The sequence below is a fragment of the Apus apus genome, chromosome Z (assembly GCF_020740795.1).
Source record: "Apus apus isolate bApuApu2 chromosome Z, bApuApu2.pri.cur, whole genome shotgun sequence".
Classification (NCBI taxonomy): Eukaryota; Metazoa; Chordata; class Aves; order Apodiformes; family Apodidae; genus Apus; species Apus apus.
Window position 1 is genome coordinate 1,553,874 of NC_067312.1, and position 17,814 is coordinate 1,571,687.

At 45.1% G+C, this 17,814-nt stretch overlaps 1 protein-coding gene across 1 annotated transcript in view; it reads right to left on the bottom strand.

Annotated features, from left to right (window-relative positions):
- DCC (DCC netrin 1 receptor) overlaps positions 1-17,814 on the bottom strand; it is a 502,453-nt gene that overhangs the window by 172,542 nt on the left and 312,097 nt on the right. The window contains exons 6-7 of the mRNA XM_051642548.1: positions 6,778-6,932; positions 5,511-5,631 (exon numbers count right to left, since the gene is read on the bottom strand). Coding sequence (XP_051498508.1) covers positions 5,511-5,631; positions 6,778-6,932 — 276 coding nt within the window. The remainder of the gene's footprint in view (positions 1-5,510; positions 5,632-6,777; positions 6,933-17,814) is intronic.

Below are 17,814 nucleotides of genomic sequence, written 5' to 3' on the forward strand. Positions count from 1 at the left end.
GAATTTGTGGAAAGCAGACCCAGGAGAAAGAAAGCCTTCAAGGTGTAGAAAAAGAAGGTGATGAAAGGAAGAAAAATGTTAAGCCAGATGAAGGGCTCATATCCCAAACATGAAAAAAAACAACAGTGTTTGCTACCAAAGTGGTCCCCCCAAATGCCACAGTGTTGCCCTGCCCAGAGACAAGCCATCAGCTTTGCAGCTGCAGCTTGACAAGGCCAGTAGGACTTCTACTTAATCCAACCCTTGGACCTTTTCAAAATGAACTCCTACCAAGGCAAACTGCCACGGATCTGGAAACTGAGCCCGATTTCAAATCCAGTGGGACTAAGACCTTGACTTCTGTCAGTCTCTGTCCATGGTCCTGCAGGTCCAGGTGAAAGAACATGCTGGAGGAAAACAGGACCATCCAACCATCCCCTTTATGAGGCCATTGCAAGAGAAATCCTCTGCCTGCCAGCCTGGGGGGGGTCACAGCACTGGCTCACAGCACAGATATCACCATCCCAGCTCTGCCTGCAAAGAACTTTCCTGCTGGAGGGGCCAGCACATTTATATTCCCATTTGGCAAGCCCCATTTCAGAGTCTGTTCTCCGGGCCAGTAAATGGTTACTCTGGCTGGCTGCTCACCTTGCTCCTTTATTCCTCAGAGAATCAGGGTGTTTTCTGAACAAATCATGGCTCTGGTTTGCAAGCCACCCCTCCCCAGCCCAACCTTCCCCTCCCAGGGAAAGGCCCAGCAAGACAGGAATGCTGCTGCATATAAATAGGAGCAAAAGCACATTATAATTACAAATCTGGCTATCCAAAGCACAGCTCTAAACCCTGCAATGATAGGCTGACACTGTCATCCCGACCCAGACACCAATTACAATTACATCTCACCGAGGCCACGCAGCCAGACAAGGGGAAGGGGTGGGATGAAAGATGCACCATCTCAGGGATTCATTCTCCTCAACTTCCAAGAAATTTCGTTCCACAAGTTATTAGCAAATCACTCCAGTTCAATAATTAATGTTTGAACAAGGGGCGTGAAATTATTCCTCAATGGCAGTTGGGGGAGTAGAAGGAAGGGATGGAGGAGAGGAAGGGGGAGAATATGAGACACCTGCTTTGTGGTTTGTTTTTTTTTTTCCCCTGTCACTCTGATAAGACATTTGCATTCCTAGAGAAAACGTTTGCATTCCTCCCTCAGGAATTTGCACAAGGCTTTTTTTTTTGTCTGTGTTTTTTATTTAATCCTCCCCCCTTATGACTCTCTGATCCCACAGGTGTGAATTAACATACAAACAGAAAAAGTCCTAATAGGTCAGAATCAATATCAGAAACAAAGGAAGGAAAATGAGAGGTGTGTGGGGGGGAATCCTCATCTTTGCCCTCAAGCCTGTGCTTGGAAATGTCAACAGGCAGGAGCACTGTTTGGATCTTAACAAGAGACTAACTGCTCCTAAACTCTAAACAGAGCTTATGCTGCAGAATCAATTTGTGAGCTCATTACTTAAATCCATATTAAACTATTTAGTCTATAGTTAACACTGTAACAAGGATAGTCAGGGTGAATGAAGTGGATTCCTCTCCAGGTGGCAAAGAGCCAAAGTTTGCTCTTCCTCTTCTAATTCTCACCCAGGCTCATCTTTTGCAACACAGAAAAACTCCCTTTTGCACACAGGAGAGCAGACATGCACACAGGGATGGCAAAGCTCACCATATTTACTTGCTCGAGCCACGGGGGCTAATGAAAACAATATATTTGAGTCTTCAGAGTGATATTTGCACCCCATTTTTTGAACGTCTGGTGCACACGCTCCACGCGTTGCCCTTCTCGACGGGCCCTGAACGTGAAGTAAAAAGGGATGTGGTTTAGTGGTGGCCTTGGCAGTGCTGGCTTGATGCTGAGACTTGCTGATCTTCCAGCTCTCTTCCAACCCAAATGATTCAATGACTCTCTCAAACTGCTATTTTACCCATAATAATATATAACCGATCCAATGTGGTTCCCAAACAGGACCACACGCAAGTGAACGTGGTTGGGGGTTATTTTCCCCAACTCTTGCCCTCAGGGAAAAAAAAAAAAAAGAGAGAAAATCCCTATCCCTGACAAATATGCCCAAAGATTAATTTGCTGTTTGCCCATAAAGCAAACACGTTCAGCTGTTCCTTACCCTTTCTTATCGTTGATCAAATGGCAGCTCAGCAAATAGGTTTCTGCTGGGAAGGTGACGAGGTACACGCCGTGGAAAAACCCATCAGCACTCAGGGCTGCAGACAATGCATCTCCTGACCTTATTGCTCCTGAACTCTGGAGTGTAACTTCATCTAGGCTTCCAAAGGCAATTGGTACGTTCAGGGGGAAAATGAGCACCCATAAAAGGAGGAAAAATGGATGAGACAGAGAGGAGTTAACTTGAAAATGAAGCTCTCTCTGGCTTGCGAAGTGGCAGGTAAAGTCAGAAGCCAGGGATGAAATGCCCAGCTCTACACGGCCAAGTGAGAGTTGGGGTGTTCAGCCTGGAGAAGAGAAGGCTCCAGGGAGACCTGAGAGCACCTTCCAGGGCCTGAAGGGGCTCCAGGAAAGCTGGGGAGGGGCTTGGGACAAGGGCAGAGAGGGATGGGATGAGGGGGATGGATTAAAACTGGAAGAGGGAGATTGAGGTGAGACATGAGGAGGAAATTCTTCGCTGTGAGGGTGGTGAGACCCTGGAACAGGTTGCCCAGAGAAGCTGTGGCTGCCCCATCCCTGGCAGTGTTGAAGGGCAGGTTGGATGGGGCTTGGAGCAGCCTGGGCTGGTGGGAGGTGTCCCTGCTCATGCAGGGGGGTTGGATCTAGATGGTCTTTAAGGTCCTTTCCAACCCAAATCATCCTGGAATTCCATACCAAAACTTCACTAGGCTCATAAAAACACATCAAAAGCAACTGTGGGCTCTGCTGGGTCCTCACCTGCCCTGTGGCCCACTAAAAAATCAAAGTAGAGGGGGCTCCTGCCACCATCAGCCCCTCCACTTCATTTGTATTTCTCACTGGCTTCTCCACCATCTGTGCACTCTGGCCCCCCCTTCACCTCAGAGGAATTGGAGCAGCATTTTTGAAGAGCTGATTAAATAACCAGAAACAAGTAATCCATCACTTCAAGAGGGAAATGGAGACAGTTGACAATGCTGTCCCACAGCTCTTCAGGGTTTTCTTATAATTTTCTTTTTTCAATCTAGTCCAATGCCAAGCAGAAGAACCACCACCCAGCATGGGGTTTCCTGATAGCATTTCACTTCCAGTGACTTGCTGGGAGCAGCAAGGAGGTGCCCAGTTTCCCTTTGGATGATCCTGTCACCAGACCAAACCTCTCTACAGCAGGATATGGCCTGTTTCCTTCAGATGTTCCTGCATCCAAATCAAATCCAAAAAAAAGCACCAACTGAATCATAGGATCCCAGAATGGCTTGGGTTGGAAGGGACCTTCAGTATGATGTAGGTCCAAGCCCCCTGCCATGAGCAGGTCCAGTTACAAGACAGCAGAAAGAAAACCAAACACAAAGGCAGGGCAACTGCACATGTCCTCACAGTGAAGACCTGAAGTGGAAGAGGTTGTTTCTGAGCAGGATGGTGACCCCTGCCAGCCTTTCTCAGTATCACATGGACATTGCTTCTGCCAGAGAAATCTCATTTGCAAGTGCTGTCTCATTTTCACATTGGTCCCTCAGGGAATGTAACCTCATCATCACCTCCAGCGACTGCAGAGCAGGAAATGCTCCTCTGATGAGGTCCTACCCTTCACATACCCAAGTGGGAACCCAAACAAAATATCTGCTTCTTGGTCCTGGTAGCCAACCATCAACTTCTGTTAGCCAATTAGCACCACAGAGAATGGTGAGGAGGGAGCCCAGGCTGGAGGTCACGCTAGGAGGACGATGACAAGGACAACTCTCTGGACCTTATATTTCTCCTCCATTTACCCCCTCCTGGATCTCCCACTAAGCTGCTTGATTTCGTGGCTGTAAAACATCTGCACCATGAGCATCTCAGGAGAGAAGGGCTGAGAAGGCTCTGATGAGCTCCCAGTTGCTACTGGAGTTGCTTTCAGGCAGTGGAGAGAAAAGAAAGAGAAGAGGCTCCTAAAGGAGATGCTGAATCACAGGAAGGAATAAGAGGGAGGTACAACCTTCAAGGAGCTGCAAAACCTACACTCAGCCATTTCTTTAGGACCAAGGTGGAAAACCCTTAGGGAGAAGGTTCTCCTAAGGGAGAAACCTTAACCCTACTTCCCTTTTCCTTTGCCAGAAGTACTTGCATGGAGGGCACACTGGAAACTGGGGATCCGAGGCTTCCAGTGGTGCTTACTCCTCACTTTTGGCTACCAGCTGATCTCAGCTAGGACCACATGGGACTGTCACCTCCCACCATACTGCCTGGAACCACTCTGGATAACAGTGCTCACAAGACAACAGCTTACAGGGCTCAACTGGGATGGATCTCAGCAAACATTCCTGCTCAGAGTCCAGAGATGCCTCCTTAAGAGTCCGACCACTGCAGCTGACAAGAACATGGACCACGGCCTTACTTCTCCATTTCCAGAGGGCCAGATTCTTGGCAAAGCTTTATAACTTCACACTGATGCTGCATGGAAGCTTTTCAAAGAATTTCCCAAAGAAACTCTATGGTAGGAGCTGGTTAATTGATCCTACTAGGGCTATATGGAATTAGCATTTTTGTGGGCTACCGAGTTTCTGCTCTTCCCAGGCCAAACCAGAGATCAAGCAGCACTTCAGCATGTCCTCCTGCTCTCCTCTTACTGGCATGATCCACGAGCAGTAGTAAGTACAAGTCCAGTCCCAATGCAGGGCATTAATCATTTACAACCCAAACACTTTGAAAGGCTTTTATCCATGTTTTCATACCCACGTTTCACACGGCAGCCACCTTAAGATGAAGACACCTGCTACTTAAAAACCCAATAAGCAGTGACCACCTATGCTGCTGCACAGTGCAGCCCACAAAACCAAACATCTCTTCATTTCAGAGCAACCAAATACATAACCATCCTTTAAGCACACAGACACAAACCTTCTGGTCTTCAATGGTTGGTTGGACTTGAGGTCCCACTGCCAAACTGTTCTCTCTCTCCTTATTCTTCTCTCTCCCCAAGACAAACATCCCACAACAGTTTAATGCTAAACCAAGCAGAGTATAACTCACTGTTGCTTCTGAGGTATTTGATTCCATCACCTCACCCATTTATGATCAGCTTCTTAACATTTCAGCAGGATAAAGCCCACCAAGAGATAGTGAGCCACTCCTGGGGGCTTTTCAGGCAGGTTTAGTTGGCCTCCAGAGTCATTTCTAGGACATTTACCCAGTGAACAAAATGCCTCAAAGCCTCTCCTAGCCTGGCCATGCTTTTAACTGCAGCCAGCCAGCTGGATAAGGAAGAGAGAGTAAAGAAACTGTAGCTGCTCATTTGGGATGTTTATGTTAATAGCATTAATTACATCTACAATTTTCTACGTCCTTTGCATCTTACCAGGCTCTGGGATGATTAGCTGTGCACTGGCCTGTGAGTTTCCAGCTTCATTTTCAGCTACACACTGATAAAAACCTTCATCTGACTTTACCAAGCCCAGAATCCTTAAGTTGCTGCCACCCTAGAGAGAGCAAAAGAGAAAAGAAGGGAAGTGGAGAGAATTAATTAGAAAAACACCATCCAAAGTCAACGTGGATTATAAAACCCTTCCAGAACAGCTGTTTTGTGCAACGAGGTGCCACGTGTGTCATCTCAGCCTTGGCTCATACAGGGATGGAACCACGACCAGCAATCTCTTGACACCTCGTGGTCTTTGAAGTTTGTTTGATGGTGCCTACAGCCCGAGGGACAATTGACTTGCTTGCAGAGTCCACCCACCACCTTTCTCAAACCCAAATCACAGCCATCACTCGAGTGCTGCTCAGCATTTTGTCTGGGCTCTTTGCCTCGGGGAAGGTGGAAAACAACTTTCAACTCTGCATCTTTGAACAAATACTGTTCTGAAGGTCAAACCCTCCTGGATGGCTTGAGGCCTGGAGATCCTCATGAAAAGGTCACTCAACTGCTACTTCATTTGAAGCAGATTTAGCTTTCCACTTCTGTTAGCACAAGCAGAAACCAATTATGTTGGGTAAAATACCTCCAGTGAGGGGTGTGCTCTGACTGAAATGTATCTTCTCTTAATTAGCAAGCAAAATAAATCTCCAGCACCTCCACCACACAACCACAGGAGCAGTAGACCTGTCCTTTCCTTGGACAGCTTCTGGCTGCTTTCTAATATATAAAAAACCAAGGTGGAATTTCCTATTGTCTGTGGCAAGGTCCACCCTGCATGAAAGCTACAGTCAAGAACTATTTGGTTGTGGGTTTTTTTCTGGACAGGCACAATGAAAATCATGATTATTGGTTACAAGGTGAAAAATCAGACACGACTCAAGCCCTGTCTCTGAACAAGATACACCATGTGGACACCTCTGAAGTGCCTGAAGCTTCCAAAGGTGCTTCCCACCATCTCGGCTCATTCCAACTGCCACTCTCTTCAACCCTTTTTAGAAGACACAGCAGAAATTCCCAGCCCACGTAACAGTGACATCAAAATTCAAAGAAGAAGATGTTACTTTGGGCAGGGTGCCCAACAATTCTCCTTGCAAAGCTGTAATTCTTCAGGAAGGCAAATACGTTCATGAAGGCAACGACTGGATCAAATACCAAAAGACATTTCACCACTTAGTAAAAGACAATGAAGAAGAAAAAACCAGATATTTACCACTATCTGAAAATAGTCACTTGGAATGACCACTTCTCCATTCTTGATCCACTCCACTGTAGGAACAGGCTTCCCAGCCACAGCACATTCAAACTCAATATCCGTGCTTTCGTAGGCATAAACATTTGAGGGACGGATTAAAAACCATGGTGGAACTGTAAAAAAGATGAGGGAAAAAGGAAAGTGGCAAGGAGTGGAGATAAATTAAGGCTTAGCAAGTTAATCACTTCAATAAGCTTGAATAATATTAGACATAAATAGAAAACATATGCAATTTAGTGTCTTTCAGTCTGAGCCTATTAAAAATGAAATGCTAGGGAAGGCATTTATCCTAGAAAATAAACTGTTGATGCTAACTTCTATTTGCCAAATGAAAAACGTGTAAGATTTATGGAGAACAAAATATATATAATTCTCACTAAGTGAGTTTTGAGGTAATAAAAACTCATTCATTTCCAAGGACCAGATGCCAAGCGCAGAGAAAACAAGGGCCTGCAAGTCAACATATGCACAGGCACACACAGGTGCAAAACAACTTCACTGATAAAGTGACACCAAATTAAAAGTAGAGACATTTTCATCTAACCAAGAAGAACTTCTGACTGGGTTTATACAAGATGAGGAGATAATCAATAACCAGGAAATCTGTCCCTAGTGATGGGAAGAAGAAAAAGGTTGAATTATCCTTGCTGAAAATGAATTCTTATTAGGCCAGCAATTATCTGTTGCCTTGTGTTACTCTAATGTATTCACAGTCTTTCAGTATGCTATATGATATGCTAATTTAATTCCATTTCATCATTATTGTAATACTAGGATGATGGAAATTAGCAATTTGAGGAAAACTGCTAATAGCATCACCTCTCTAACGAGCTCCCCCCACATCCTACCTAAAATCGCACGCAAGAAAACTCACCAGCCCACGTCCATTTGGGCCATTTTTGTGGGGGAATAAGTCTCTGGTTTGAATATCCAGAGTTGCCAGGAAGCCAGAAGAGATTAATTTCTAAGTACCAACCATGACTTATCATTTCAGACAGAAAATCCAATTCTATTTCTTCAGCCATCATTCCCAGCGCGTGATTATAATATTTATAAAGCTGTAATATTAAGTAAAAAATAATCCTCTAAATTAAAAGAAAGGTGAAGATAAGGAAATAAATTGCACAGAAGCTAAGAACCATTAGAACTGAGGCTGCCCTCACATCCTTAAATCAGGCCCCAGGTTTGCAAGGATTATAACGTGCTCCTCAATTCCACAATCGCATTCCGTGCGCTCCAGGAGGAACCTTCTTGCTGCAAGAGCAAGCCAGGATTTAATTTGAAGCTTTCTGTTTTGTCCAGGGCTTCAGGCTTTCTAGTTTCCAAACTTATCTCTGCAAACAAAATTATTAATTTCTCAGTGTTTTGGATTCTTCCCCCCCATTCCTATTTCTACAACTTCCACTGGACCCACCAATATTTTTAAAAGTTGAAAACTAAGAAGCGCTACTAGCCAAGCTACCAGGGACAGGGCAAAATGACCCCTCTCCTTTTCCTTGTCCACTCAGGTATGATTTAAAGCAGCACACAACACACTGCTGTGGGGGTTTTTGCACGTCAAACCTTAAAAACTCTTTGGGAATCAGAAAATAAGGAAACCAGTTGCAACACATGAACGTGTGGTGGAAGCGAATGAACGCGTGTCCCGTAAGAATCCTATGGCAGCCCTGCAGATAAAACTGAGCTCTTCAGGGTCTGCATTTCATCACCTTAGCCACAAAACTCTCTTTTATTGCCTTATTGACAACAGAGTTCCCAGCTTTGGTAATAAATGAAGGCAAAGTCCTAGAGATCAGCATCGCTTGGATCCTACACTCCCAATGAATCCTGAGCGCTCTCCAAAATTCTGTGCACAATGAGGTAAGAGCACTTGGGAGAAAATGAGATCATTCTGTTTAAAATCTGTGTCTACTGCATCAAACCAACCAGGTGAAAGGAGGACTGCAAGGTTTTTTTATTTGATTTTAGCTATTTTTTCTGCCTTTGAACTAAAAATCACCTGCAGCTCAATAAACATCCACCCTGGGCCCCCCCAGCACTGCTCCCACGCCCCATCTTCTCTGTTCCTCTTCCAGATTGGTCCCTTGTTTTCCATCTATTTCATAATTTTGGGTTCCTAGAAGTTCCTGACACAGTTCAGGTCAAACCAAATTAAAACTGATGAGGTATCCTGATGAATTTAGCTGCTTCATTTCCTATCAAAACCACCCAGATAACCGAGTACATTTGGCTCTTCTTGCTCTGTGGCCACCCGGCCATGACACCAGGGTCTCCATAGCAGACAGACCCCAAAGCTGGACATTTCTTGAGATGGTTTTTCAATTAAAACATCTCTCATTAGGGAACATCAGTAATTAGCATGTTAATCAAGAGGGTTTTTTTAAAAACAGTATCTTAAGAGATACTGTCACTAGAGTTAGTACCACCAGAACTACACAAAGAGAGACAATTCAGGGGTCAAGTTGGGAAGAACCAGAATTGATAGTATGGCTGAAGGAAAAAGAAACAAGCTTCTTTGGGTAAGAAAAACCAGAAGGAAAAAAATTTAAGATGGAATCACATTCCTAGGTTAATTTCTAACACTTTTTTTTTTTCCCACACTAGAGTCCTAGCTAGTCTAATTTATTCAACCAACTCCCATAAAACCACCAGTATCTGTGCAGCTGAAAAACCATATAATTTTGCAGAGCTCTGACAAAACCATAAACTACTCAATCTTCATTAGGGTGGTTTATTGCCCCGTCACCAGAAGCCTGCAATTAATTTATAGACTTGTAATTCACAGATTCCTGCCACTTCTTCTTTACGACGCAGGCGTTCCAGGACCTTGACCCCCACTTGCCTGCAGCTTTTCATTCCTTCCACCATCACTGTTGCTCTCCTCCTCCCATTTCTCTCCTTTTCTAATTGCTGGCATTTTTCTAGACTGCTGGAAAGCCTGGTGCTTTCTATTTTTATGGTTTCTCTTCAATATAGGGGCAGTGAGTTGATGGATCGAACAATGTTCAGTCTCTCCCCACCGACGTTCCTGCAGCAGGGTGGGTGGGCCCTGGATTTTTCCTCAGGATACCATTAAAGTGCCTGATTTGCATCATGACTCGGGTGGAAATGAAGCAGCATTAAACACAGGTAAGACACCACAAACAAGGACAATGTAACACCCTCAAGCAAACAGATGTAAGGCATTCAGAGTGGCAACACATATTTGTACATATCTAAAATGCCAAGCTCTACAAATACCCTTGCTATAAATATTTTATATATCAAGATGTTTCCAGCACGGCCATATTTGTTCTCTGTATCCTTCTTTTCCCTTCAGTCCTGAATATTTTCAAGGCATGCACACATGAAGAAAGGCCAGGGAGGAAGGTTGCAAAGGGAATTAAAGTACACACTGTTTTCATAGAATCCTAGGTTGGAAGGGACCTCGAGGATCATCCGGTCCAACCTTTCAAGGTGCTACTCCAGTTGAGATGAGGTGGCTCAGCACCGTGGCCACCTGAGACTTGTCACTGCCCAACGTGGGGGAATCCACCACTTCCCTTGGGAGACCATTCCAGTGTTTGATTCTCCTCAGGGTGAAGAATTTACCTCGTGTCCCATCGGAATGTTTCACAGAAAGGTGCTGGGGTGTTTTAAGAACATGTTCGTGACCTGCTGAAAAGTGGGAGCTGAGGTTTCTCCTGCACTGTAGGACACTGGTGCTGTACTGTGCCTTGGGTCAAAGCCCTAAAATTCGACCTTCAGCCAAAAATAATTGTAAATAACATGTCAGAAGGTTATGCTTATTACATATCAAGATGGAAACACCTTTCTAAACACTCATTTTCACTATTTCCTGTTACCCCAGCCCTATAAAAATGCCCCAGTTGCAGACTTCAGAGATTCTATGCTAGCATCTGGTTCCAACCCCCTGCGTGGGCAGGGACACTTCCCACCAGCCCAGGTTGCTCCAAGCCCCAGCCAACCTGCCCTTCAACACTGCCAGGGATGGGGCAGCCACAGCTTCCCTGGGCAACCTGGGCCAGGCTCTCACCACCCTCACAACAAAGAATTTCCTCCTCATGTCTCACCTCAATCTCCTCTCCCAGTTTTAATCCATGCCCCTCATCCCATCCCTCCCTGCCCTTGTCCCAAGCCCCTCCCCAGCTTTCCTGGAGCCCCTTCAGGCCCTGGAAGGTGCTCTCAGGTCTCCCTGGAGCCTTCTCTTCTCCAGGCTGAACACCCCAACTCTCCCCCAGCCTGTCTCCAGAGCAGAGCTGCTCCAGCTCTCCCATCATCTCCAGGGCCTCCTCTGGACTCTCTCCAACAGCTCCATGTCCTCTTTGTATCGAGAGCTCCAGAACTGGACTCAGTACTCCAGGTTGGGTCTCACAAGAGCAGAGTATCAGCAACTCTATTGACTCAGGAGCATTTTTATTCGTAGAAATAGTGCACCATGCAAGATAAAAGCCACACTGCAGTTAAGTGGTTTTGTATGCAAGTTAACACAGAAGTTTCATGCTCTTGGTGGGTCCTCAGTTTCTAAGGCTGTCCCCCAACACTTCAGGGCATGGCTCCTGAGAGATTCAAGATGCAGTAACTGACCCATGTGCCAGCAGATCTCTGGCACCTCCAGGAGAGGATGACAGGTTTGCTGTGCACAAGGAAAAAGCACCTTTAAAAATTCAACTTCATGTGTACACCCTTGTAAAGATCAGACTATAGCCCTGACCTTCACAAAAGGGCCCTTGGACAAAGAACATGCTTGAAAGCCTGTCCTGCTTGCACCAAAGCAGTTTGGAATTAGATAATATCTCCTCAAAAGACCACATGGAAATCCCTGGATGTCAGGGGAAGCAAGTCTGAGTCTGGGTCTCCAACACTGGCTTTGAAAAAATAGGCTTTTCCCTTGGAAGACCACAGCAGGCTGCACTTCTTCCCCAAAAACGTCAAAGATGGGTTGTAATGAGGCTGTAGCAGAGACTTGGGGACTAATGGAACACTTGCCAGCAGGAACAGCTGGTTTAGAGAGCTGTGTGCTGGGATGACCTCCCCATTTCTAGAACTACCTTTTGTGAGGTGACAGCTGATCTTGAGACAAGAGGAAACCATTTCAACACAGAGAAATGTCAGCCTTTCCTAATGCAAAGTGCCTTCTTTTTGCATGTTTGAATAAGGAATGTGTTTCTACTGACCCAAGGAAGATAAAGGCTGTCAGCAAGTGCCCAACCCTGTCAGCCTTCTGAGCAGGAAGACTTTCAACTGCATGCACTTAAAGCCTGGCTCTGGCATCTCTGAGATTCAAATCCTCTTTTTTTTTCTTAAAAAAACCCAGCAAACCCTTGTACTTTTCACTGCTAATTTATGCACACTGTGAATTTAAAATAAGGGTACATCAAGTGAACACACCGAGTTGTACCTGCCTTAAGGGGAGTCAGCACGACCTCCCTCAGAGGCAGTGGAGGTCCTCCAGAGCTGGAAATGACAGGGGCACTGGATTTATTTATATAGATACATGTATTTATTACTCTTCCCTGCTCTATCTGGCAATTCAGGAACTGTGCTACCATTGCAAGAAGTGAAAAAACCACCTGAATGGCATTAGGCTGCACAACTTCTTGGAAAGAGCAGGAGGCATAAAAGACTAAAATGCCACTAATGTCTCTGAGAAAAAAAAAAAGGTAGATTACAACTACAATCTTTCTGTCTCTTCCCACAGCTCTGTATCCTTGTCTTGCTCTAAACTCTCTGCCTGACAGGCAGAAAAGACAGTATCATCTCACTGTATCTCCCCTCAGACCAGCCTTGAAGAAATAAAAGAAAAATGAAGTTGTTACTCCATGTAAAATGTCATTCTTCAGCTAACGAAAGGTATAACTTGTCTCATTTAATGATTTAGATTATTTTCCTTCTTCCTTAGTTCTCCACATGAAGGTCAGCTTATACCACTACTGCACAACAGCACCAGTTCAGGGTTCCCAAGAGACAAAGATCTGAGCCACCAAAAATTCAAACGCTGCTTCGTGCCGATCCCACGGGCACAAAAGAGGAGAAGAGGCTGAGACAACTCCTGCAGCTGGAGCTTTTGTAGTCAAAGCCTTCCCACCAGACACACACATCCCTCTCTGGGCTGAATACATTACTGATGTATTTTCAGCAATTTGAGTCTCCATTTCTGCTCCTAACCCAAACAGATCCGTGTCCCTCGGCATAAGTTGGAGCAGCCTTGAAACTTCTACGTGGTTTCAGATGTCTCTGTACAATAAAACACTGGGAGCTGAGCAGAGAGTGGGGAGAAAAGGCTTGGAGAGAATCCCCCAGAGGGGAGAGAGCAGAAAAGAGCAGCACTTCTCTCCCTCTTTGCATTTCCTAAGGTGAGCTTTAGCCAACTGAAAAGCTGCTAGTTTGGTTAACGTCGGAAGGGAGCTTAAAGATCACCAGGTTCCAACCCCCTGCATGGACACAAGAAATGATACCTAGAGGTGTTCTGTGAAGGGTTTTCTTTCTGCTATTTTCAGCCTCAATTTGGGAAAAAAAAACCTCACCCTGGAAAAGGAAACAGAGATATAAAGGGTGGGAACCTTACATCATCTTTCACAAGGTTGATGCTCTCAGGCACACGGGGTGATTCTTGGGTGCCCTACACAGGGACAGGAGCTGGACTCCATGGTCCTGATGGGTCCCTTCCAGCTCAGCATCTTGTGGTTCTATGAACCCACAGTTGTAAAAAAACCCCTCTTTTTAATTTGTGGCAGCAGGTATAAAATGATGGATTTCATTTTTCCCTTTTCTGACAAGACAGAATAATCAAAGGAGGGGGGGTTTGGCCTCCTCCCTTTCAAGCTGCAGATGTTTTAAAGGGTTAGAGAGTGGGAAAAGGGAAAAGATTGATACTTTTTTCTTTAATTCCATGACTAAATGTCCTTCTCTGAACAAGTGCACTAAAGGCATGCTTAGGGAAAAAATACAAGCCCAGTTTTATAAATAATCAGGAAGATTCTTCATTGTTACAGCCAGAAAAGGCAGTGAAAAGCAAAGCTTCTCATTGTTCCCACATCTGCTTCCAAAGTCAGAAAGCCTTCTGAAACTCTGTGGTGGCCTCTGCTGTGCTCCAACTGCTGCAAGGCCTGATCTCACCTAAATAAACAGGTACTTTCTGCTGGATTTGTAGGAGCTAGTCCCTCATTTCATTGCAGAGGGAAAGGTGACACTGTTTACCTAAGGAAAACTCATTACTGGTTTGAAATTGCAGCTATGTTCCATGAAAACTCTAAAGGGATACAATTACTTGAAAGGTTTTCAGAAGAGGTCAGAGCAGAAGTGAAGGACAGGTTCACTGCAGGACCGTAATAAATAAGGAGTATAAAGAGGCTGTTCAGAGAAAAAGGCCTTTTTTTTAGTAATTCCCACCAACGAGGATGTCATCCACAGGCCAGGAATCAAGGAAGAAGTTCCACTCACAAATTATTACCTCCTCACAGACCCTGCTACTTTGTGCCATTTGCCCAAAAAATGAGTTCCAAAGACTTTCCAAGATTGAGGATCATAATTAAAAAAAACCACTCTCCTGGGATTTTGGGGGGAGCTTGTCTGGTCAGGTGGCTAACAACAACTCCCACTTGATTGCCCTCCTGGTGGCCAGGCCCTGCTAAGTTCAGCAAGGTTGACCACGACTCATCTGGCTGCTGCTGGACTAGTGCAACACCAGCATGGAGGAGAAGATGGAGCAGTTACACGTGTTCATCCTTCCAGAAAAAGCCTGGAAAAGCACTGAAACCAGATCAATGGAGGGTGAGAATCAAGGTCTGGGGAAGGAATACGTACACACTCTCATCTACAAGTTTCTGTTGAGCATGTTCTGCATCATTTTCATGAGCAGTGCTGAGGCAGTCCTTGTCACCTCGTGGACCACCATATTCCACCACCATGTGGAATATTTCAGGATTCATGCCCATAGCTGTAGATTTCTGAGTTTATACAGAAATCAGGAGCACAAGTCTTTAAAATGGATCATAATAGAATTAGAGAATGTCTGGAGTTGGAAGGGACCTCTAAAGGTCACCTAGTCCAACCCCTCTGCAGTGAGCAGGGACATCTCACACTAGACCAGGTTGCTCAGAGCCCCACCAAGCCTGACCTTGAATGTCTCCAGGGATGGGGCCCCCATAACCTCTCTAGGCAACCTGGTCCACTGATCCACCACCCTCATAGTAAGGAACTTTTTCCTCATCTCCAAATCTCCCCTCTTCCAGCTTCAAGACAAAAATGATACTTTAGTGGTTTTTAACAACAATATCCTGGATGACTTGTGAAAGACAAGGATTTCCCCACCACCAGCAGAGAAGTAAGACATGGAATTTTCCCTGTAAAGAAACTGTTTCACATTGGAGCACCAAGTGAAAAACAACATCAAGAAGAAACGAAGCATGTGAGTGCAGCTCCTGAAAGGGCTTCCCTGGCTGGAAACCAGAGCCAGGATGCTAATAAATGTTCCTTTTCTGTAAAGCACTGATAATGGACAGCCTGGGAAGAGAAAACTGAGGTCACCAACATCTGTCAATTTATAACAGCCTAAAAGATTTCATTTTATTGCTGCCTTCATGACTTATAGACCAGACAACAGTTATTGACCACGTACCATCTGCCTGGGGAACAAATGAGCGTTTCATAATTGTCTATTGGGTCAAACTTCAGTTTCAGCTGCATTAATATTATTTCTGTCAATCCCTCTGTAATAGGAACAACACCCACAACAGAGGGGGCTTCCTGAAGGATTACGTGATCCTGAAAAATTAGCTCATTGTTACTAATGAACACGGAAGGGAAAAACTGGGCTGTAAGAAAGTTACTGAATTATCTCCATATACTATTTTTTTTAAGGGATATTTTGCCCGTGGGGCCAAATATTTGAGGGCTACAAAGACTCTTCAAGGCCTCAAAAGGCACATTTGGGGTTGGTGGGTTTTTTTCCTTTCCCTTCATAAAAGCACCAAGATACAACAGCTCTGAGTTAACTCCAGAGAAGTTCACTTCTAGGACCCAACCTTCACCTCATTAAAAAGACAAAAAAAACCCCACCCCAAAATGCAACAACGTTCTACAACCTGCCCTCCCAAGCACCTCAGTAAGGGGAAACATTTCACACTGTCTACATCCTGCTGAGAAAAAAAATAACCCAACAACACAAGTATTTGTGGTTAGACAGAAAAATAACCATTGGTCCTGGACACTGCTTGATTCCTCATCCATTAAGGACCAGCAGAGGATCCTTCCTGGAGGCCTTACACCCCAAGATCTGGGCTGACACCAGCCAGCCCCGTGTTATCAGCCTCGATAATTGCAACTACAATGCATTTCATCTGGGGAATCTCAGAGCAATTTGTAGACATTAAATAATTCACAAGCATTTCACAGATAGATACACAGGCACGCGGAGTAAATGACTTGCTCAAGGTCATGTAACATATCAGTGACAGATAATTAAAAGCCAGTGTAATTAATAGATGTCCCTGGGAGATTCCTGTATATTTAAGACTCCCTGCCCTCACTAGCTGGAAGAGAAAGCCCATCCAATCACAGGATGGATTCCCCAAGTTTATTTTTGGACTTCCTCTTGGGAAAACCCCATTCAGGATCTGCACGTCTTCACCATGACAGCATCCCATCAAGTCAGACTAGCTGGAGTTTGGGGTCCCCAGTCCCCACACTGGGCAGTGAGGACCTCCCTTGCCAGCAGGTCAGTTAAGAAGCCAGCTCCACCCTGCTCCATGCAGCTCTCCTCCTCATTAAGGTTAAAAGCAATGGCTGTAACCTCATCCAAAAAGAAAATTGGAAAGGCTGAGAAGAGATAATAATACAGTAGAAGTCAGGGGAACACTGTATGGAATTTATTACCCTCTCTGTAGCAGTCCTGATCTCTAATAAAGGCTTTTTTGTTGCTTTTATTCACAATTTTATTCTCATTCCAAGGGACAAGGCACTGCTGTAGCTCCCCTGCCATTAACATCCACTTCTTGTCAGTGTTTCCTTATTTCCTCCATGATATCCAAGGACTACAAAGCAGCAGGCTGGGGTAATGAGATTCCTGGGAGATAAAAAGTGCATGTGACAGGGGGGGAAACCACCTGAAAGTACAATGGCCTATCAATTGCTTCAAGGAGAAAGCTGAAGATAGACTTTTTAGCAGGGCTTGTAGCAAAAGGACCAGAGGTGATGGTTTTCAACTGCTAGAGGGGAGATGCAGAGTAGATAAAAGGAAGGAATGTTTCACACTGAGGGTGGGGAGACCCTGGCCCAGGCTGCCCAGAGAGGTGGGAGATGCTCCATCCCTGCAAACATCCCAGCTCAGGGAATTGTTCTGAGCAACCTGCTCTAGGTGCAGATGTCCCTGCTCACTGCAGGGGGGCTGGACTGGATGGCCTTGAAAGGTCCCTTCCCACCCAAACCAACCTGTGATTCTAAGTAACTGGGAGCTGCTCACAGCAGGTGCCTTTACAAACTTATCCTGCCTGATTTTTAAGTCAGTAGCAAAACTTCCCAAGAAAACTAGAGAGAATAGAAGGTGCACAGGCAGTAGTAGCTCACTGGAGTCACTCAGTGACTCAGCCAGGTCCACACATGGGCAGAACAATGATCTCACCCCTCTCAGGCTCACCAGCACACCTCAAAAGAATAAGGAAACCATTTCACTTTGAAAGCCTCCACCACACTTGGAAGTATATTTTAAAAAAAACTATGAAAAAGAATTACAACAGCAGCTCTGGATTTCTTTCTGGTAGTCAACAAAACACAACCTTCTAAGGAAACAAAGCCACCAACTCATCACAATCCAATAACCTTCATCCAAGTATAGAAAGCCAGTTGCTGGAAGAACCCAAAATGGACACGAATCAGTTCAAGCCCCAGATCACCCTGCAGGGAGTTTTTGCTTGACAGACTAAAAGCTCTGCCTGGAGGAGCTTGGCTGGAAGAAGTTTAACACTAAAAGACTGACACCAGCTTGTCACTCAGCAA